Source organism: Melopsittacus undulatus, chromosome 1 (genome assembly GCF_012275295.1).
Source record: "Melopsittacus undulatus isolate bMelUnd1 chromosome 1, bMelUnd1.mat.Z, whole genome shotgun sequence".
Taxonomy (NCBI): Eukaryota; Metazoa; Chordata; class Aves; order Psittaciformes; family Psittaculidae; genus Melopsittacus; species Melopsittacus undulatus.
This window is the reverse complement of record NC_047527.1, coordinates 143,298,256-143,321,827: the sequence shown is the minus strand read 5'-3', so window position 1 is coordinate 143,321,827 and position 23,572 is coordinate 143,298,256. Positions and strand designations below refer to the sequence as shown.

The window sequence follows — 23,572 nt, the reverse complement described above, 5'->3', positions numbered from 1 at the left end:
TTACTGCACGGTAGAGGACTGTAAAAAAATGCTTATACCATTTCATGTATGTTAGTAGATTTGTAATCCTGTTTGGAATTTATTCTTTTTAATGAACTCAGGAAACAGAATTCTGATTTCTAATTCACCTTTACTTCTATTTATCTTTTAACTTCAGATAGTTGTTAATGTATTGAATATGGCATTTGTGAGGCACATGGAAAACTTTATTGTAGCTCATCTAGGATGGGATTTTCAGTTTCTGGAAAGGGCTGCTCAGCAGTGCCCGCAATTAATCATGATGTAGAACAACTTGCAGTGGGAGCATCGTTTCAGGAACAAGTGAATGTTTTCCCTTGTTGAGGGTGAATGGGGAAGAAGAAAAGGTGTCTTGATTTCCATCTGGTTAGTTGCACTCAGAGCTTCATAAATCTCTCCCAAAATAAATAAATAAGTCCAGTTTGATAGCAGTGGGCAGTCCTGTTCCTTTTGAACATGTGGTGATTGAACCCATATGGATAGTAACAGAGCCATCAAGTGATGAGTGGTAACAAACCTCAGTAGTCCACATCTCATACAAGAATGTAGATTTCCAATCTCTGTTTTATAGTAACAGCCCACTGATGATCAGTCAGGCATTCAGTACAAGCCAGTTTTGTCACTACTTAAATACTGGTTTTGTTTTGTAGGAGTCACTTGACTGTATCTATTGGAGTAGGATTTTGCTGTTTGTTTTCTAAACTAGATCCTAAAGAGATGTTTTTCTATATAACCTGAAATCATTGCTGAACTAATGTATAACCTGGCCCTCCTTGTGAGTGTCTCAACATGAGTATTTGACAGACCTAAGATAGTTAAAGTTACCATATTGTTTCTTGCTCTAGCAACCAAAGCACAAGGCTAACAAAACAAAAGCTTAACCTCAGGCAACACTATCATACATGAGCTGCCTCCAGAGGTGGAAGTTCTTGATGCTATCCAGACCACAACTTGAAGAAGATGCACCATTGTTCTGAATTTGTAGAATACGTCTTGGCTGATGCAGCCATGCATGTGTATGCATATGTACATATACCCTTCAGTGATGCAGTTATGTGAACTTTTTCTGTAGTGTGTCCTGCAATTACAAAACCTGGAAAGGCTGAGGTTCTTCACAGGTCACCAGGTAAACTGTCTTGCTGGTTTTGCATGAGCTCTAGAGAAAACGCGCTATGGCTTATCACGTTTGACATTTAGATATAACTTACTCCTGATATATAACACAGCAGAACAGATTTCCTAAACTAGTAAACCTGTACTGTTTCTAATGTTTTATCTCTGATTAGCTGCTTTTATTGACTTGTGGAAGTGTGTGCTGGTTGGAGCATTGGTCTTTCTCTCTCTCCTCAGTCTTCAGCTGAGTATGGCTTTTTTAATAACATATTGCACCCCAGCATCCCAGGAATGGGACAAGCAATTGAAACTGTCTAATAATAGGAGATCTGTTTCTGAAGGCATAATTTCTATGATAAATACGTGGTTTGCGTGACGATTCTGTCATGATCTAATTCCTAGAAACAGTATGCTAGAAGGTGCCACTGATTCATGCCACATCTATGGTCAACGATCATCTATTTTAATAGAGCTCTGAGTATTTTAACAAATGGGAAACAGGGGGGTTTGTTTCTTTCGTGTCAGGCTGCCTGGTAGCATTTGTCTTTTGCATTTCTTTCTGCCACTAGTAACTAGATTATGTTTGTATTCCAACCTTAGGATGCTCTTACACACACGTGTAGGAGGGCACAGTACTATTTATTCCAAGGACACTGCTTGCAGTTATAAAAGGTGTTGGTTTGTATGTGTGTCTGCAAGGGTGAAACATTAGATTAGAGCTGTTGTAGATGTTGTGCCTCATCTTGCTTTCATGTGACAGTTTCATAAACCAGGGTAGCTTCATTCAAACCAAGAGCTGCTCCCTGGGGTAAACATTGTGAAAATAGGAGCAGCTCTTTCCCCATTGCTTCTTCAGTTCTGTTTATACAGGGTTGTGAACATCTGTGTACAATTGAAATTACTGATAATTTTAAAAGGCACCAGATTTCTGTGGGGTGATAAGATAAGGGGTGTTTTTATGTGGCTGTTGTGCCAGGCTCTGTCATTTTTACTTAAAAATTTGAAGATATAGGTGGCTGGGGATTGTATCTGTTGTGTAGTTATGGGGGAGCTCTGTGGAGAAACTACATGTGGGGAAACGACATCTATTTCCAGAAAAGCTTTGACTGTATGGTAAGTAGCTCTAAGTAGAAATTACTCTATTGTTTCAATACCATCATAAAAAGGAAAACAGATTTTCTAGAGTGTTGTTCCTCCCTCCCCCTATACTTTACTACTCAAATGCTTTCTTTTTGAAAATTTAATTGTGTGGTGGAAAAGGTAACGCTCTGTGCCATATTCCTGAATTGCAATATATATGGGAAGTGAAGGGCTAGAGACAGCAGCTCTGCACCAGAAGGCTGCCAGCAGGAGCTGTTTCATGTCCTGGCCCTGGGCACAATGCAGTAGGTGCTTTTTTTCATGCGGGACATTTGGTCCCTTCCAGTGGGGAAACACTGGCACATTGTTAGTCAGTCTTCATAGGCAGCAACATTGGTATGATATTGCTCTCAGACTGTGCTCTGCTGACATAGAACCTTGGTTGACCATATCTTGAATTCTCTGTTGTTCATCACCTTAAGTTCTCTGCTACTGAGAGCATACTGCAAGGTTTCCACTTGAGACATAGAAAAGATCATTAATGAAACAATATGATGGGCTTCCAGCTAGTTTATAATAGCTGGCTTAGTGCATCTCAGGCTGTAGTCATCAACCGCATGAGGTCTCTTAGTACCTTTGCTTAGTGTCGGCTTTGGTGTGAGAGGGAAAAGGCAGAAGCTCAGCTAATGCAGTATAAGCCATGATATCTTGAGTGTCTGGCTGAGTCCTAAGTCTAGGTTGGCTGTGATCTTTGCAGAGAGAATTGAACAGGTATGCATATGCAATATCAAGACAACGTAACCAAGCAGTGTAAAATCCAATGGAACCATAGAATGGAATTATAAAATGGTTTGGGTGGGAAGAGACCCTAAAGCTCATCCAGTTCCAACCACCTGCCATGGGCAGGAACACCTTCCACTAGATCAGGTTGCTCCAAGCCCCATCCAACCTGGCCTTGAACACTGCCAGGGATGGGGCAGCCGCAGCTTCTCTGGGCACTGTGTGCCAGCGCCTCAGCACCCTCACAGGGAAGAATTTCTTCCTAATGTCTAATCTCAATTTCCCCTCTTGCAGGTTAAAGCCATTCCCCCTTGTCCTGTCACTACAGTTCCTGTAAAAAGTCCTTCTTCAGATTTCTTGCTGGCCTCTTTAAGTACTGGAAGACTGCTATAAGGTCTCCCCAGAGCCTTCTCTTCTCCAGGCTGAACAAGCCCAGCATCCTTAGCCTGTCAATAGCTTTGCTCCCTGAGGGGTTGTTTCAAACTTTTACTTGCTTTGGGTTTGTTTGTGGGGCTGCTACCTCTCAGTTTTCCAGTGAGACATCAAATGAATTCCCAGATCAGCTCAGGGTTTCAGCTTTTCATTGACCTTTGAGGTTTAAGCATTTACAAAACTTCTCAGAGTTCAACTGCCCCTGTAGCCTGTGCTAAAAACCCAGGAGAAAGGTTTTCACGGTTGATGTAAAGAGTCTGTGGGGACAAAATAATATTCAAGTACCACAGGACCTGTGAGAAATAACTGCAATGCTGGTTGGTGAAGGTAGAAATCTGTTTGGATCTGTCACAGGACCAATGTTGTGGACTCACACCCTTTACTAATTCACAAGCAAAAGGCACAACACTTTAATTGCATCTGATGGAGCTGGAGAACAGATTGGACTTTAGTTGTTCGAAGCATTTTTACCCACTTGCAGTCTCAAACCTCAGCTGTAACTTCCACTGTCCACTGAGCAGTAGCGGTGATGTATCGATGTAGATGCTCTTTCACTGTAAAAAAAGAAAGGCTCCTAATATAAAAGAGAGTTGTTGACCCAGACTAACAGGGTGTGACCCCATCACATTCCTTGCACTATGCATGATCTGTGCAGGCTGAGAGGAAGTGCTAAATGCTTTTTCATTTTTTACCAAAAATTCTCTTTAGTGCAGGAAATAGAGCACTATGTCCCCAAGTACCTTTGGAATGCAGATTATGTCTCCCCTGGCCCATGTTAATAAAAACCCCAGCATCTTGGGGGGTGGGGAAATGAAAATTGCAGATCTTTTCAGTGTGCCTTTCCCAGCTGGTCTTTCTTCCCTTGCTGACCATAGTGCAATGATGTGGTGCAGGTATTAAAAAAGAACATTTAAGCATACAAAAAGATGACACTTGCTTTATCCCAGAATTTGGTTCCCTTTTCTTAATCACTTACGAGGAAAACATAATCTATTTACATTTGATGTGTAGTACCATGGCCAGTGAAATCAAATCGTGGCAGAATTGCTTGCTACCCGTAAGTTTGGGTCATGCAAACAAAAGCTGCAGGTGTTTAGTACTTCCAAATGTCAGACTTTTCAAGCAACCATTGATAGCTTGACATCCTTCTTGTGCCTTCATGTACATGTATGCGTACAAATGTGTTGGACTATATACAATGTATATATGTGTCTACAGTCTACCCAGAACTTTTACTCAGCTGAGTGCTTGTGCATAGTACCTGACATAATGAGATAGTGGTGTTCTATCCAACTGAGTGATTACATCTTGGTATTTTCCCTTCCTTTTTCTTTTTCCTTTTTTTGTGTTTTTTTTTTTTTATTTTTAGCCTTTTGTCTTTTTATATTTAGCTCCTTGATGCAAGCAAGGTTACAAGGGGCAGAGTGAGAATGTTGGTGGCTTTATAGTTCTCAGCCAACAAAACATAAACTGAAAGCTATTACTTAATTATGTTTCTCCAGTTGTTTGACATATCGAGATGAAGGGATGGCTTTAGTTTGTTTTGTTTCTGGCAGGTGAAAACAGTCCTTTAGTTGACATTTTGACGTTGCAGCTAGGCCTCTTAATGTATAGCAAGCACTGGAGGAGGATGGCAGTGGCTTGGAAGGAGAGCTGCTCCAGCACCCCCGCAGCCCGTGTGCACCCCATGACGTTTGCTTCTCTCAAGCAGCAAACAGGGCCTGGGAACTCCCCTGTGAATGGGGAGATTACTAATCCTCTTCTTACTGCAAGTGAACCTGATTCATTCCAGATGTACACAGAGTTAATGATTCAAAAAGCTGGCTCTCTTAAAATGAGACTTGCAGCACAATCTCATATAGCCTTTTAGAGGAAGAACTGAACCAGCCTAAAATCAGTGAGGTTTTTCAGTTTCTTAGTGTGTGAATTTTGCATAGGAGCAACTGCAGTGGGGTCTTAGAAAGCAGGTTTTCTTTTATCTCTGCTAAGGAAAATGTTGTTAGAAACATCATTTTGGTATGATGTACTTTTAACAGAGGAGTGGTAGCTTTGGAAAAGAGTAACACAATGCAGTGGTGCTTCTTTTGCCTTTTTTTGGTGGGTTTAGTTGTAAATAGGATTTATTTTTAAGTATTTTTTATTATTCAGTAGAAAGAGTATTCTTGATTATCTTGACTTGAGGCTGAATGTCAAAGTGCTGCTACTACCAATTCAGGGAGGATCCTGTAGCATACATTGCATTTAGTGTCAAATAAAAGTTAAATGAGATAAAGCATAAGACAAATACCTTGTAGTGTTCCTTTGCTTACTGAAGTGATGGTTCCAGATTTTGCTAATGAGTTTGATAGGTGCTGAGTAAGTTCTGAAGTGATTGCAGGAAATAAGATAATAAAGTACATGAGAATTAACTCTCAGCAATAAATTACCAGTTTATTTCATTGCTTTCAAATATGCACTTTTGATAATTAGGAAATCCCAGCAGATTGTTCAGCATCTTCATAATTTGTCTGCTTTTTCTGCTGTAAATGTTGACGTTTAAAAGCTTCCAAGTGTTCTTTTATGGTTGTACCATTAATTTGGTATATAAGAAGCAATAACTCAAACCATGTGCACCTCTCAAACAAGTTTTGCAGTCAATCCTGTGCTGCATATGCTTTTGCAAATATTTATTCTCACTGATAGTTGACTCTGAGAATAAACTATAATGCTGAGAAAGCATTTTCAGTGTTGCTGATATGCAGAAGAGCAGTGTGTGGCAGCATATACATCCTTGGCACAGCCATTCTTTCATGGAAATTGGGTGAATAGAAGGTGGTTTGGCCAGCTGCTGATTGCTGCATGTCATTGTGTGCTGCTGCATGCAATGTCTGTTGTGTAAAAGCACCTGGCAGGGCCCATGTGAGAGGGTGCCTTTCCTTAGAGATGGTTCCTTTGTACTTTTGGGCTTTCTGTGCCCTATAGGAAATAATTGAGAGGCACCTCCCTGCTGTGTGACTGAAAGTCTCTGCCCTTTTCTGACCAGCTACTTGCTGTATTCTCTGTGACACTATCTCTTTCTCTGTGATGTATGAATGGTCTTAGACTCCAGTAGCCAATTTGATATTTTGGCTATTTTTTCTTATATTTGCATTTATACATGATGCATTCCACATTATCTTTTACTGTACTTTTAGTTTCTAGGCCTGCAAATGTGTGCATTGATACTGTAGTTTAGCCTTTATTCCTAATTGTTAGCTCATCTTCTGGACAGCCTAGTATGATTAAATATTTAATAATACATGTATGCATAGATGAATATTTATATTTGTCTCTGTGTGTATCTGTCTGTATTTGTAATCTGTGATGCCATATTACAATAGTATATTGATTCATGATATATATCTGTTATTTTATTTCAGCTGTTGCATAAACACAGATGACTCTGTCAGGTTAGGTCCAACTTAAACACATGAAGAGAGATTAGTGGACATTTGTTGTAATTTCTGTACATTTTTTTCACTTACACCTGTTTCTGTATTTTATTTTACCCTCTTTAATTTTTTTTCTATCCATAGCATAACTCTAAGAAGTTACTAGAATGTTAGAATAAGTTTGAATTATTGAGAGACAAAACTGAAGCAGATTGTGTATTTGAATGTGGGCATATTGAACTTGTTGCGTTTCCCCTGTTCAATTACTTTACAGTCTTTAACTATTTTATTCTCACTAAAATCATATTAACAATAAGTCATGCAAAACAGTTCCACATAAGGATCGTGGGGTTTCCTTACAGTCACAAAAGACAGTGTCAGAATCATGACTTGGGAGCTGCACATTCCTAGTTACACACACCCACACCTGCACTATGCATTGGCCATAGAGCTCATTCCTGAATTACTGACTACTGAGCTTTTAAGCAGTCGAGTTGTGACCATTCCATAACAGGAAGAAAGATGGACCAGAATGTGGAAAGTGCCTAGAATTAAACCAGTATAACTGTTTCTGCCTACAGTGTTGATGACAGAACTGCCTACCTGGCCCTGGGAGCGGTGAGGAACATCTCACTTAACATTTCCATCTCTAACGTTGGGGATGATGCCTATGACACCAATGTTTTCTTCAATTTTTCTGGAGAGCTCTTCTTCATCAAAATGTGGCAAAAGGTAAGAAAGGCCAATGTTGCTGAGTTAACAATTTAATTGCAAGATGTAGGGACACGGGGCGGCCTGATCCACACTGTTGAGACATGTGTAAGTTATTTCTGGTTATGCTGGGCTTGAGTTTCTTCCAAGCTCTACTGAGTTTTAATTTTGTGCGTTTGATCTATGTAATTACATGCTCTGCGTTTGTGTAGAAGTCACAGCACTGTTATTTGGGGTACATTAATGAAAAAAGACTGTTTGGTTGAGGTATTAAGGTATTAAGAGACTGGTTTGGAAACTGGTAGGGTACCAGATGGTGCTGATCTACACAGTGTCTCTACTTTGAATAGTGCCACTCTGCACTCAGCAATCCTAGTGATCTGCTCTGAGCTCTTAGGTTTTCTCTTCATTGAAATTAAAAACAAGGCTGCTCTTTTCTCACATCCTGGTGCAAGTTTGGGTTGTAGCCGGGGCACACCACTAGATCCAGGAGCTCGGAAGTGCTTTTAATTTCACCTGCATGGAGTCAGGTGAATATTTTGAGTCAGTCTCTCTGCATTTGAATTGGGATACATGGATATTTTAATTGGTATGTGTTCATTTAGAGATAAAGTTGTCAAAATGTTCACACTGAATTGAGGTTTTTGCAAACTGATGGCCTCAGAAGCTGTCTGAGCTTGAGTAATGTGAAAAGGTTTGTGCAAAATGGGAGCTGTACAAGCATAACAACATTCTGTTTGCTCCTGCTTTTCACAATCATTTGTATTTCTGCTGGAGCTTTTCTTTGCAAGTTGTAAGAGCAATATTAAAAACCGTAGTACAACAGTTGCAAAGTATGGGAATAACTTAGTCCATTGCACCAATGACACTTTGCTATTATTTGTCATGTTACATGGTAGACATATGTTATATGGTAGATTTTGGTTATTATAGACCTCCTCAATGAACTCAATGCATAATAAAACAAAATATGGTAATTTCTTATACATGCTCTTTCAGCATTAAGTTTTGACTATTATGTTTAATGCATTTGTAAGCCTCAGAAAGTTGTCTTTGTATCACAAGCTTTATTTTCAGACATTATGTGCTGTGTGCCATTTACCAAGAGGAAAAAAGCAGGGGATAAAATATAAATGTCCTATGCCAATACACAACTTCTCTTTAATGGAAGTTTCATGTGAAGACTTCCAGGGTCTGGCCTAGCTCCCATTGAAATCAGTGAGAAGGTTTCCATTCCTTTGCACTGGAAAAGAAACCAAGCTTGATGCATGGTCTTTTAAAAGGTTGTTGTGGCCTTTTCTTTTTTCCTTCTCTACTTATATGTTGAATATTTTGCACACGGATTAACTGGTACACCAATTGCCTTCATTGTTCTTCTTGGCCAACACTGGGAGGGAACAAGTTGAAGATGATGTGATGTTTCCCTCAGTATTTTACCTTGAGCCTGGGTCTAATGCACACTTGAAACATCTGTGCTGAATGCTGCCTAGAAGGAGAAGTTTCTGGAAGCAAATGACATTGTTGTAGGGTTATCTCACTACTCAGTGTGTCTTCTGCTAATAGAAGCTAGCATTTCTTTAAAGAAAAACACAGTACACAGCAAGGAAGCAGGTAGGCTTTCTTCTTTCTCAGGTCTTGCAAACAGGATCAGGGCATATAGTATATATAGGGTATAATCTGCTATTAATCCTGCTGTCCCACTGTTGTGATTGATTTGATAGGGTTTGAGGTTTTTTTTTAGTGATTATTTTAGAAGCAGTTTTGAAACCCCAAGTCCACAGGGTTGTGTTGGGTAATTTTGCTTCCTCTCAGTCTGCTTTTGCTTCAGGACAAACTAATATGTTCTTGGCCTCACCATTTGACCAGCTGAGAAACTGGATTAGGACCTCATAGCCTCAATTACAGTGATATGTTCTCCCTAGGTTCTCTGAACAATCATTTTTATTAATATTTTTTGTACGATATCACAACCTCTTCCCTTCCCTTGATGTCTGTGCATAATAGAATCATAGAAATATATAGAATAGTTAGGGTTGGAAAGGACCTTAAGATCATCTAGTTCCAACCCCCCTGCCATGGGCAGGGACACCTCACACTAAACCATGTCACCCAAAACTCTGTGCAACTTGGCCTTGAACACTGCCAGGGATGGAGCATTCACAACCTCCCTGGGCAACCCACTCCAGTGCCTCACCACCCTAACAGTAAAGAATTTCTTCCTTATATCCAAACTAAACTTCCCCTGTTTAAGTTTTAACCCATTACCCCTTGTCCTATCACTGCAGTCCCTAATGAATAGTCCCTCTCCAGCATCCTTATAATATATACATATGTATAATGCATACTGTCCATGTACTTTAAATAGATTTTGTTCCTAATTGAACACTGCCCAGACAAAAATCCAGAACATAAGGCCAGAATAAAAATGACGACTCTTAAGATTTCCCTTAGTGGAGCAATTTTGGAATCAAAAGAACTTCTTGTTGTGGGAAACTTTCAGCAGCAACTGCCTTTTACTGAGTAACACTAAAGTGGAAGGTGATGGTCACTTCCATGGGGCTGCTCCCTTCTCTGCAAGGTGACTCTGAAAATCATCATCATCACATGGTGGGCTTTTGTGACCTGTCTGGAGTTCTTTCAGGATGCTGTGAGTCCCCCATGTGTTTTGCTGTGTCCCCACTGGGGACATATCTAGTGGATTCAGTGTGGGTTTATTTCTTTCTACAGCTTGGTTGCAGTGAGACCTGGCAGTGTAGAGGTTTAATGCTGAATTTTCTCAAAGGAGTTATTGAGACAAAATACCCCATCTTCTGTTTGGAAAGAAATGGAGTGGTCTAGTTCAGGGATGATGATGAAGGGTTATCATTCTCTGGAAAGTCTGTGTGGAGCTAGCCCCAGTTTCCTTCCTGGAGACTGAGGTTTCATGAGACACTAGCTAGAGAACAATCAGCCATTAGAATAATCAATCAGGGAAGTGGGGAGGTCCCTTTGAAACTGCCAGGTACCTATGATTCTGTGATAGCTGGCAAGGCTTTGCTTCATCTTTATGAGGTGAAAAAGCATTTGCCAACTGATCTTTAGGAGACTCCACCTATTCCACTGTCTGATTTTCCTATTGTGCTGCAGCCAGTCCTCCCTGTCTCCATGGATGAAGCCCAGCATTTTCTTTCCATAGCTCCTGACAGACAGTCCTCTTGAGAGGCACAGTATGGGGCACAGTGAGACTTTTCATTCCTGCCTGTGCTCCCTGCAGCACTTTCAACTCTCTCATCACTACTGTCCTTTGAAGGGGCTGCCTTTACTGAGGTGTCACTGTCCTCCTGCACTTCAAAGCATCCCTTCATCCTTTCTAAAGAGAGGGGACTGTTCTGGGGAAATGGGCATGTAACTATAAAATACTGAATTTGTTAACTGGTGAAATTCCTGAAGATGTGGGTTACAGCTGTGGCTTTCATCTCCAGTAGCTTAGTGTACATATTCTTTTACGTTTACATTTAGTGCCTTAAAATTATGCCAGTTATTGTATTGGGCATGATAACACTTTTGTCATGAAACTTATTTTTCAACTCCTAAATTTGGTGGGGGTAAAGCATTTGAGATTTTAAGAAGCCAACCTTAACTCCTATTGCTTATTAAAGAAAAATAAATATCACCAAAAACGACCAAGTCCTTGGGCCGAGGTGGGAGTGTTTTTGGGACAGTGGTGAAGACCAGACATTGATACAACTCCTGTGCAGGTTTCAAGCTCTCACTCTGTAAGTATTATTTTACATGTGCATGGAAGTATTGCAGTGAATTTCCAAATGTGCCCACAAAGAAAAATGTTCCTTTTGAAATACAGGAAGATTTAATCATGACAGGGGGCTGGAACTAGATGGTCTTTAAGGTCCTTTCCATCCCAAACCATTCTATGATTCTGTGTTCTCTTTAAAAAAGAAAGAAAGAGGGAGGGGGGAAAATATCACCTGGCCATTTGGATTTTTTCTTTATTTTGTTGACAAAGAAATCTTGGTCCCTTCTTTGGTGTAGAGTAGGTTTTTAAATGATTTTTGTTTTTCTAATCTTAAAGTCTATTATCCCATTATCTTAATATAGCTTCAGGAAAGCATCCTGTTTCAGTGCCTGAAAAATCCGCTTAACAGAGGTGCTACCACTCTCCTATACAAAGAATGCAGAGTGTTGCTGTGTGCTAAGTCTGGAAAAAGAATATAGCACTATTGCTACTAATTTCTACGCCATTTCACATGTATTGGAACTGCCTCTTGGCTTGTGATGTTTTGCTGAAAATGCTTGTCAGCCCCTGGCACTTCGCTAACTGTTTATTAACTGCTGCTCAGTGCAGAGGGGTATTTTCAACACAGTTGCAGAAAAAGCACTGTAAGCTTGCTGGCAGTGGCACTTAATGTGATATAGGGCAGAGCTATATTGTTGTTAAATCAGCTCAGCTATGGCATGAGGTTTTACAGTAGTCGTCTAAAAATAGAATATACAATATAATAAAGCAAACAGCAATAACCCAATATGTATAGCATTAATCTCTCACTCCTCTTCAAGCACTGGCAGAAATCTATCAGCTAACCCCATTTCAGCACTTGTTATGGAGAGAGTAGGTCAGGAAATCCCATTGCTAACCATCATTTCCAGCCACAGATTGTTCCTATATTTCAGACAGGCTCCCAGCATCCAAAGCCAGCTGTGTGTAACATTCCTGCTCTCACAGCAGCTTTTGCAAGCAACAGCTGAGTGAAGTTAGTGGGGCCAGGCCGGGGCAGGGTGAACAGTGAGGTTATGGTTTCCTCAGGCACAGCATTTTCCCACCTTTGGTGCTGGGTGTGAATATTGCCCATAACCAAAGCGATGCTCTTACCAACGCAGGCGTTTTTCTTCTGCAGTCTGATGCAGGGCCCTCTCTTTATGGATTAGCAGGGAGGTCTTGCACTTTGGATACGAGCTCTTTCTTCCTCACTCCCAGTGTGCTGGCTGGTGTCTCTGGACTAAGACTGCCCAGAAGAGCCACAAATGCAGGCACAGTTTAAATTTTTCCAAACTGGAAATTCTCTTACACCAGCTTCCCATACTGCTCATACTTTCTAAGAGTCTTAAGGCTGGCCAGGGCAGGATACTGGTAGAGCACAAAAGCCAAGGACATGTGCCTTCTTTTGGATCCAGCTGTGCCACTGGAAGAAAATTTAGGTCCTTGGTATTCATTACGTCTCTTTTTCCAGCAGTTACTGCCCCTCTGGATCCCTTGGCAGACAAGTTAACGTGATCAGTCTCAATTCACATCCAGCTGGTTAGCAGAAACCTTTTAAATTAGTGGTTTGATTTAATCCAGCTGATTTTGCATGGAGTGAGTTGGACTTGCTCCTGTAAACCACTCTGCCAGAGGGGCAGAGGGGAGTGATGCCAAGTAGCGTGGAAGTTGTGACTTTTTGTGCTGATACAAGTGCACCTGGAAGATTGCCCAAGAAATGTACCACTTACATGAGGAGATTTGAACCCTTTTGCCAGGAGAGCTGTTATAGCCAGGGCTTGGGAATATGAGTAGGGTGGCAGTAACCACACGCTGCCATTGCAAATCTAGTGAGTAACTTTTGCTCCAGAGAGCACCAAAGCATTTTACATCCCTGGAGTAAAATTGTCCAATTTCTTAATTGGGAAGAAAAAAATAGGCGCAGTTCAAGCTATCTGACTTCATTGTTTGTTTTAATTTTCTTTTTCAGTGAATGCTCAATAAAACCCTCAACTTTTATGCGTCCCTAGGGATAAGTAATGAGCAGCACCTCTTTCAGGCCAGGGGCTGCTAGAGCCATCTAATATTCCCCTGCTTATAGCAGGTAGAAATTGAAGGCTAGATTTTTGACCCAAACTTTCCACTTGGGATTCATGTGTCACTCCCATGTTCAGAGAATGGGCATTGGAGACTGGGTTTGGTTGTGTAATTAGTGCTGATTGGGGTCCTGTAATTTTTTCTCCTATACTCTGATTTATCATGTATATCTGAAAGAAGTCTTTGTTTGGTTTTTTTTTTCTTAACAATTTGACTTAATGAATAAAATAAAAAAAAAACCCTAAATTCCCTGATTGGAATATATGACTCAGAAGCTGTGATTTTGTAGGACTGGATCTTGTTCTGCTCAGTGTTGGAAGAGCCTGGGAGGGTTTGAATGTTAAATCCAGTTTTCAGGAGCAGCTCAGCACTTAGAAATTTCATTGAAGATTGGTTGTGTATATGGTTCCAAAAGCCTAAATGAGTCTGTCCCTCCAAAAACCTTTGCAGCTAAAACTCCATCTAGTTTTCAAAATGCAGGTGTTTTGCAATCTTAAGTTACATGCAGGGAAACAATGAGTTGCAGTAGGGGATCACCTCAAGCATTTCCACAGAAAACATCAGAAACTTCAGATCCAAGAAGACAGGACTTTTGATAACGTGCCTCTCTCTTTTGGGTGAGGTTAGGCAGAGTAAAAATTCATTTTGCAGTACAAAATGTGTTATTAATTTTGGGGAATTTGGGAATTTGGTTGGTTGTTTTTGAACAGCTTGAGATTAGTAAACTATTACCAAACATCTCTGTTCTTAAGTGACCAGATCCACAAAGAAGTTTTATGCTGATCAGGTGGGGCTGTGCTCTGGGTGACATCATGTGGAAAGTGTTTGTCCTGGAAGTAGCTGGTCATGACTTTTAATTTGACTGTTCATGCATATATACATAGTGTTTTTAAGGAATAGCCTGGGATGCTTTGTGTGGCTCAGATTATGAAGGGGGGGTTTGTTGGGCTGCCTAGCCCTGCTCTTCCCTTGAGGCTGTTCAGGGAATGGCTTTCTAAAGGAAGAAAAATTGTGTGGATGAATGCAGTTATGTGAGACGTAGATGCTGGAAGTCAGCCTGTGCTACAGCAAAGTTGTTTACAGTGAATCCTGACCAACCTGCTTGTGTAGCACTCAAGGTGAGGTTTCACCATGTCTGGGCACCAGTAGAGGTCCTGGATTCCATCCATGCGAGAGAGGGAAAAAGAAATCTGAAGCACTAAAATCATGCAACTTCCTCAAGAGAGCAGAGAAGGGTTCCCTGGGCCATAGGTGGTATCTGCCCATCCCATTTCCATCCCTGTGTGGCCCATAGTTCACCAGCCAAGCTGCTTCCCCCTGCACGTCTCTGGAGCTGAGCAGAGCTGACAGCCACTGCCACTGTCCCATCAGTGCTAGCCATGTGAGACAGCTTTGCAAAAGGGATTTGGTTGCTGAGATCCAGCCACCCCAATCTAGATTGTTACTTGATAAACTGCATTGCTAGGAGAGGGAAAAATCCTTTGAAGAGCCCAATGTACAGTGAACTCAATACACTTGATCTTGGATGTGCTTAGTGAAAGGCTATGCTGTCCATACAGAAAGATCACCAGTGACTTTTCTGTGTCTCAGAGTCTCTCTTCGTTATCATATTTTGCCCTTAAACTCATTGAGAGAGACTTGCCAAAGTCTGAGGTGGAAAATCTGTGGGACAGAGTTTGTCTCCTGTGTTCTTAGGATAAGGCTTAAAATTGTCTGAACTTCTACATCCTCTGCAAAAGACTTAAATAAGAATTGATTTTCACACCTTTCAGTGGCTTTCATTGCAGCAAGAAATGGGCGGTTGTTTTTGTTGTATTTGAAGCTTAAAATTTATTGAGTTTCTGGTATGAAAGGTCAATCCTGCTCTTGCAGGACTTTCTTTTGGTCACTTTTTAAGACAGGAAGCTCAGAAGATAAATGATACCCCAAGTGGAAAATCCAATAGAATTATAAACAAATATATATACATTTACACTTTATATAAACAAATATATCTGTATTTACATTACATGTATGATATACATGTATACATATATACATTTATTTACATTTCTTAGTCCTGTGAGATGTTGTGGTCATGGTGCTCTGTGGCTGAAGGGGTGGTGATTGCTCTCATCTAGTTGTTCAGCTTTCTCCTGTCATGCTGCTAATATCTATAAATATAAGCAAACCCCTCTTTAATTAACCTTACTAAGCACAAGGCATGATCCTCAGTCATACTTGAGGTGTAGCCTCTCTGAAGTGAGCACTGGTTTTGTCTGTAGAAAGACTAAGAAAAACGCAGCTGCACAGTCAGAAAGATCAGTAAGGGTGGGAAGAGTTTTTAGCTGGAAGTCCAAGGAGGGGCCAGTGCTGCTTAATGAATCACGAGCTTTCCTTTTTTGGGGGTTTTCTGACACTGTCACAAACTCCCTGGTTTCTTCTGGTGTGAAAAGAAAGTCCCAGCCTTTTCTTTTCCTTTCTGCCGCCTCTCCCTCTTTTTTGCTCATTCGTTGCTTTTCTCTTCCTCCAAATCAAAGTGGAAAAGCTCTCAGGAGAATCTTTATTTCTTCCATGGAACTAAGCGAGGCAGGCTCCCTCCTTCCTCAGCAGAGACAGCAACATAACCCTGGGTTCAGCAGGCATCAGCTTGTGCTCCTGTTAGCAGAGACAGGCACATTCACCACCATCATTCCCTCTGAAAGAGACCCAAATCTAGTTTATTTCAGAGGGAGCTTCCTGTGCCCCTTCATCAAAACCAGAGGCATTGGGCAAGGCAGGGAGGAAGAGTGAGAAGAGCTTCAGCTGGGTCTATTGCAGGCTCCAGGGCTGAGCAGGGGACCTCCACTTGAGGCGTTTCAGCAGACCCCCAGCCGAGGCAGGCTATAGGGGATGCCAAGCCAGGCTTGTTTCCAGCTGGCAGCGCTTCTGCAGCCTGCCTTTGGGAGGAGGCCAGAAAACCTGTGCTTGACTTTTGGCTGTAACCGTCTGCAGCAGAGTAACGCAGTGATTTTCACTTAGCAAGGGGAAAAGGGAGGAGTGGGCTGAAAAACTGCTTTATAAAGTAAAGCAGCACCTCTTAAAGTAAAGCCTTATAAGTGAACTGCTAAACTTTTGGTTTTAAAAAAGAAGATATATATATATTAACCCCCCCATTTCAATATCCTGGTGCAGTAGGTAATGGATTGTACCTTAGTGTTTCAGCAGTGTCCCTAGGTTATGTAGTATTTATCATGGCATCAGGGTTTCCTGTGAAGAGGTCCTGATCCACCTTCTGTTTGACCAAAAAAGGCGAAAAAAGACCAAAGCCCCCAAACTGTGTGTGTTTGCAAAGGATATTTCCTGCGGTTTCAGATTTGGCTTTGCTTGTTGAGGATTGTAGGTTGAGCTAAAGTTTAGTAATTCCAGGAAAATGCCCATTGCCAAACTCATTATTATTGTTAATACCTTAATATTATTCTTTAAACTTTAAAATTACCACCAGGGAAGAAGGCGGAAGGTGGGGCAAGGCTTGATTTTATTCATCGTGTTTCCTATTAAGTTAGGTCAATCTATTTTTATCATTATTGTTATAATTATTAGTGATATTTCCATTTGCTTTTTCGTTGAGCTGTGTGTAGTTGATGACATTTATTTCCTGAACTTGTTATTAATTTAAGAATTTTCTTCTAATACTAAGAGCAAATAGTTGTGTTGCAGTTGAATACACCAATATTAGCATATTTGTTACTTGTTGTCTTACAAGACACAAGGTTGTCTTACAGTATGTGGGTGCATATATTATCCATGCTTTCAGAAATACCACTAGGAAATGAATGTTGGTTCTAGCCACCCCTGTTAATGTTGATATGAAACCTACAGGAATGCTGGTGAGGGACTATTCATTAGGGATGGTAGTGATAGGACGAGGGGTAATGAGTTGAAACTTAAACAGCAGAGGTTTAGGTTGGATATAAGGAAGAAATTCTTTACTGTTAGGATGGTGAAGCACAGGAATGGGTTGCCCAGGGAGGTAGTGAATGCTCCATCCCTGGCAGTGTTCAAGGCCAGGTTGGATGAAGCCTTGGGTGATATGGTTTAGTGTGAGGTGTCCCTGCCCATGGTAGGGGGGTTGGAACTTGATGATCTTAAGGTCCTTTCCAACCCTAACTATTCTATGGTTCTATGATTCTGTGTGTGTGAGCACATATATATGTACATTGAAATGTGAAGTGAGATGAAAGAAAGGCTTACCCCAGTGCTCTTCCTCCTCCCAATGGCTTCTCTGTCTCTGATCTTTTCCTTGGGTTATTGGGCTCATAAGCACAAGAAAGCACCACTCATTGTGCTCATTATAATATTTCTATGCACAGGTCATGGGCGAATAATAAAAGATAGAAAGATATGTGTTCATCCACAATTTTTCTGTAATAAAAGTTTAATCAAATGCCATGCACTACTGACAGATTACAACAGCACATACAGTTTGCATGTACATGTAATGGTATGAAGAGTTTAGGTACATGCCAGCATGTAATTCTGGACATGCCTATATTTGACTCTCAAGACTGAATTTTCTTTTGAGGATAATTGTTGGACAGCCATTTAATCCAACAAAGTTTCTGCAGTTTTATAGAGAAAAACTTTTGGGGGGGAGTAGCACCATCCAAATGACTGCTGAATTTATCTGAATATGTGTCAGAGATATTTTGTATAATAGTTTTTATGATTGCTTTTAAAATATATCACTGTAGAGTGAGAAATGTGAGTTTCTCTTAGTCTTTCTTTTCAGGGAGCTCACAATCCAGTGGTCATCTACACATGGGCCTCTCACTGCTTGGCAGAATTGTTGGACTAGACTCGTAAAAGTATAAATACTAAAATAAGGCACAAGTACACAGGGAAGATGGACTTCAGATTAGATTTAGTCCAAGGTTTGACTGTGTTAATATCTCAGAGACTCTTCCTGATGCTGTGGCAGCTGGCACTGGGATCCCTCTGGAAAGGAGCATCCAGACCAGTGGTCTAAATAAAGAGGAGGGTTCTGTGTCCATTTTCCATTTGCCTTGTGGATGGTGGGATGTCAGCTGGCCAGCTTGTTTCCCAGTTATTTTGTTCCTGTTTATTTGCCCTGTTGTTAGATGCAAAAGGCTGTTGCCCACATCATGCCAGGAAATGATGCTGTGTGCCTTTAGAAGGGAGAACTCTGCATCTCTTGGGGTATATGAAACAGTATTTCAAGTGATGGCAACAAACCAGGTTGGTTTTCAGGGTGGCTGTTAAGACAGTGGCTGGAGAAGGTGTCTAAATCAGCTGAATGGATTGAGAAAGGGTAATGAACTATTTCTGCTATCCTCATCCCTGTGGTAGGAAGCAAACAAAAGAAAGTGATGCTTCACATCACATCTGGTCTTGGCAACCTACGACACTGGTCCTGAAAAAGAATATGAAATGATCCATGTGATTGTATTTCACATTAGTAGTGATGGTTGCCATCCTTTCCAATATCGAGCTGGAAAACTCACGCAAAAGTAAATGGTGTATGTAGAAAACCTACTGAAAAGACCCCACAAATCTGAGCATAACCTACACATGCTTGGCTCCTCAACAATATATACTGATGTTAATAACCTGTGGAGTACAAACTACCTGCTGTAAAGTGGCTGTGTTTGGGTGACTTGCAGTGTGATGTGTGTTACTGATTTGGGCCTTGAGAAACTTCCTTTTGCTTGGCTTCTAGTGCAGAGTTACCTTTGATTTTGCCTTTTGCCTTGTGCCTTGCTTATGAGCGGGCCAATGTATGTGTGAGTGGATATGTGAGTGTATGTATGGAAGAAAGCAGCTGAATTTGTTCAAAAAATAAAGGTACAATAGGAATAGACAAAAAATATGAATACTTTTGACAGCACTGAGTCAACTCAAGGATCCTCTATGTCCCTAATCCTTCCCGAATTAAGGCAGATATCTGTGAAAGTACCTGACACAGTGTAGTGTCTTATCAGCTCTGATACAACCATGACATCTTTACTCCCATTTCTCATCTAAACTGCCTATAGAGGAGAAAATAAAAATGATTAGGTTATGGTTATGGGTGAAGCCAAGTGCCTAATCCCAGTTTGAAACCAGTGTACTTTCATCTGTCTGCCTCAGCTGAAAAATAGTGTGAGCAATAGACCTCAAATGAAGCTTGATGTTAGCTTTTTTCTTTCTTTCTGTTTTCCCTAGTGACTGTGCATAGTTTTGAAATGCTGCATGCAAAGAAAAGCAAGAGCAAAGGGGCCTGTTTATTGTTTTAGCCAGAGAATTCCAAGCAAGGAATTCTTTCTTTTTCTATTCCAAGCAATAATTACATTTTTTTTCCACTATAGCAAGTACTTGTTAAGTAAAAGGCATTTGTGTCTTAGTAGAAGTTATAAGCTTGATTTTTTTAGTGAAGATTACAAAGAGCAGGTGAAAACTGGATCACTAGAATGGCTTTTGTTAAGTTTTATTAAACATGGATTCATACAGGCTTAGGAAGGTAGTGATTTCTTGGTAATGATGGCATGAATCACACTGAACTATTTGGAAGGCTAAACTGAACTTGCAAAACTGTCTTGTATACCAAGCTTGAAGCTTCACTACTTTGCATTTGCCATAGCTTTTTAGTTGTGGAGTGGCAGGAACTGCAGCATCCTGCAAGCAGGCAGCCCTTTGGTCCTCGCTTTTCTTGGTTCTCTGAAGAGAAGTGACACAGTGAACCAGAAAGGCCACTTTCAAGAGACAGCTGATCATAATGCAGTCTTAAGTGAAATTGTCTTAAACGAAGTACCTTGTCATTGCTTAGCATCCTTGAAAGGAAGGCAAGACAAAAGAGAAGGTCAATCTGCAAGAGGGAGAAACCAGAAAGTGCAAGCAGGGCTCCCTGTCATGACCTGCTTGAGACAGGTCTTGCTTAAATACTGCAGGGACAGAGGTTTTTTTCTGACCCTTTCCTCCAGAAAGAACCCTCTTTTTTTTGGTAGAAAATGAATGAACTGACTTTGGGGCTGGTACTGATCTTCCTCCAAACTTTCCTGATCATTCCTCCATGGAAGCAGGCAAATCCCATCCTAAAGCTGTCCCCAGCCCAAGACACATGTTAAAAGCAAGGAGAAGCATTGGCAGAAAGTGGCTGGGGGAAGCTCTCAAGTCCTTGTGTGTTTCTACAAAGCCTCAGATAGCAAAACACCCAGAAAATGGTGTGACCAGAAGCTTCCTTGGGATGTTTCCAGTGCCTGCAGTCAAGGTGGCTGCTGGCCTCCTTCTTGCAGCCTTTCAGCTCAGGTGGTTCCTCCCCAGTGGGATCTAGGTAGTGTTAGAATCTTGTGGGAATGGTAGGGAAAAGGCAGCTTGAGTCTTCTGGCCCTGGGAAAACATTTGGTTTGGGTTGTGTTCAGGAGTTCCAGAGGCCTTCAGAAGCCTGAGGTTATCCTGCCTGGACCAGCAGCTCCCTGTGCTGAGAAAAGAGGTGTGAGTGCCAAGACTGAGCTAACACATCTTCCCTGGGGCATGGAGGTGGCTGCAGGGCCAGAGCCCCAGCATGAGTTCCTGGGCTGATGGTGTCAGCAATGATGTCATTTCTCAGATGCTAGTTGCTGCTGCAAGGGGGAAGGGAGGCCTCAGAAATGCAAACTTGCCGTGAAGAGCTGGATTCCAAAAAACTATACATTTGCTCTGCAAAGAGCTATTTTCCTTTGTGACTGCGCTTGAGCCACTGTCTGTGGAAAGGATATAAAATGAAAAGTAAGGCACTCATCTCTATTCCAGACTTCTGTGGGACATAGAAAAGATATTGCAGGGAAAATCTGGTGTTTCCAGCCCTTACTGGGACAACTCCACTGGAGACACTGATTATCCAGCACTGTGAAATAGGCTACCATCCTGTATGTGGGTGACACTCAGTTTATCTTAAACAACAAGCTCTATGTGGCTCAGTCATAAGGCCCACTATGCCCAAATTTAAAGGGCATTCCTTATGTTATTTATAACACCCAGGTCATGCCCAAGAGTGCTCTGGGCAATGGACGTTTTTGCATGGGCAAGTGGAATTCTGACCTTTAAGTTGCCCCTGTTCTGCTGGCAGAGTATGTGTACATGTACATTAACACATACAGACAAAGGTCATAGGATCATACAGTCAGACCTGCCCAAAGAGTGTAGTTGAAATGTGGCCAGCTTTGTGATGAATGAGGGACAGCTGACCTACCTAGCAGCATTATGCAGATAGTGGATCTTCGTGATGTTCCCTGGATTATTTCCTATGTATTGAAGGAATCAAGTCCAGCAGTTCTCAGCAACTGGGGAAGAGAAACATTTAACTTGTGTAGTACAGTGAAAGCCAATGCAAGCCTAATTGGTCTGTTAAAAATGAAAGTTAGTGTGGCAGCAAAAGAGATGAAAGTTCTCAGGGTGGCACCAGATTTCCTTTTCTCCTCATAGCTTCACCTCCTCCCCTGCAGTTCCCTTAGAAGATGGGAGAAGCAAAAACACGATTGGTTTTATTGACCAGTTCTGAAACTTGTTTTGGGCCTTAATCACTTAGATGAGCTGAGCAAACAATTTCTGCTGCTTCTTCAGCTTCTTAGACAGTGCTCTTTAAAAATCTGCTGCCTGAGGTTTTCACCAGTTAAGATACACATTTGTGATAGAAAGGGGTGGTGGTGGGAAAGCATTTTGGGAATAACACACTAAATAGAAAAGTTTTTTTGTCTTTCTCTCCCATTTTACTCAAGGATTTTCCATGTCGGCTGGGATTGGTGAGCTCATGATCTATAAATAGGTTCCATCCAGGGAGGAGAGGGAAGAGGCTGGAGGCTTTCATTAATTATATAGAAATAGTTGTTTTCACAAAATAAGCAGCAAATCCAAGCTGTTTGAAGCCAGGCTCGCTGGGCTTGGGGGTGGGGTGTGCCTACAGCATTTACTAGTGAGATCATGGAATAGCACAGGAAATCTCTCCCTAATGCCAAAGAAAACTCCCCCCTCCAGTTCTTTTTATGAAACAACTGTTGAGGTTCCCCAACCCCCTTTCAAGCTTGTTTTGTGATAATGAATCAAAGGACGGATTCATTATCAGGATACAGGTCCAGATGCCCCACTCCCCCAGATGTTTATAGGCACATTTGGCTGCATGCCTGTCAGAGTACTCGGGTATGTGGTTTTCGCTTGCTCATGTAAATGCTGGCGTGACAAGGATCTTTACTGATGAAACAGCGACTCATGGAGCTGCAGAATTTATGATGTGTGACATTCACGTTTGCTGATTGGGATTCTAAGGGGATTATCTGTGTTGAAAAGTAGAAGAAAACTTGCAGTCCCTGTGACACCTTTTAAAACAGGTCTTTGCAATGCACACAAAAAGTGTTTTTATTCCATTGTATAGTTGGATTGGATAGCCAATATTCTTCGATCATTGCATTCAAGAGGTTAGATAAATGCTGATGTCATGACAATGTCTAGCTGAGCAAGTTCATATTGAGTCTATATCTCCTTCTCTGTAATACTGTCCCTAGCAGGTAGTGATTAACGATAACTTTCACACTACAGTTGCTATTGCTGCTGATTTAGCAATGACTTGGCCTTCCTGTTGTTCGCTTTCTTCTTCCACCTGTGTTTGGAAATGGTTTACAACAGAAGAAACCTGTGAAACTCAGACAACAGAGCTATGTTAAAAGGGGAAAATCACCTTAATTTCTTTAAGATATTAACATCTTTTTCCTCCTTTTGTGTTATTCAGTCACACACTTTGCTTTAGCAAGTGGAGAAGTGCATGCAGACAAGTTTCTGAACCCAAGGCGTTCACTTGAAGATGCCAAGCAAGCTGTGTTTAAAAAAAGTGGAATAAAACTGATAAGATTTTCACTTTGAGAGCAGAAACTCCCAGAAATGCACATGAGAATTTTTCCTGGACCTTTGATTGCTTTTGAAGCTATGACCAGTGCTGGACCACTGCAGTCCATCTTCAAAGCTACTATCAGTAATTGGATTGTTGGGATTTTTTCTGCCCCAGGTTGTGCTGCACACTTGCGGCTCACAAGAGACCCTACGGCCTTCCCAAGCAGCCCAGTGCTGCTACCCGGGAAGCTCGCCTAAGGGATGCAGTACAGCCCTCTGCCTTCCTCTGTCCAACCCCTGGGCTGTGTGGTGTTAAGAGCTGGATGTTGATGGCAGTGGGTGTTTGAATGCTGTGTGCTTTGAACTCCTGAAACAAACCCCAAAG

The 23,572-nt window shown here is 41.4% G+C and overlaps 1 protein-coding gene across 1 annotated transcript in view; it reads left to right on the top strand.

Annotated features, from left to right (window-relative positions):
- ITGA9 (integrin subunit alpha 9) overlaps window positions 1-23,572 on the top strand; it is a 213,540-nt gene that overhangs the window by 132,136 nt on the left and 57,832 nt on the right. Inside the window, exon 18 of the mRNA XM_034062975.1 lies at window positions 7,415-7,565. Coding sequence (XP_033918866.1) covers window positions 7,415-7,565 — 151 coding nt within the window. The remainder of the gene's footprint in view (window positions 1-7,414; window positions 7,566-23,572) is intronic.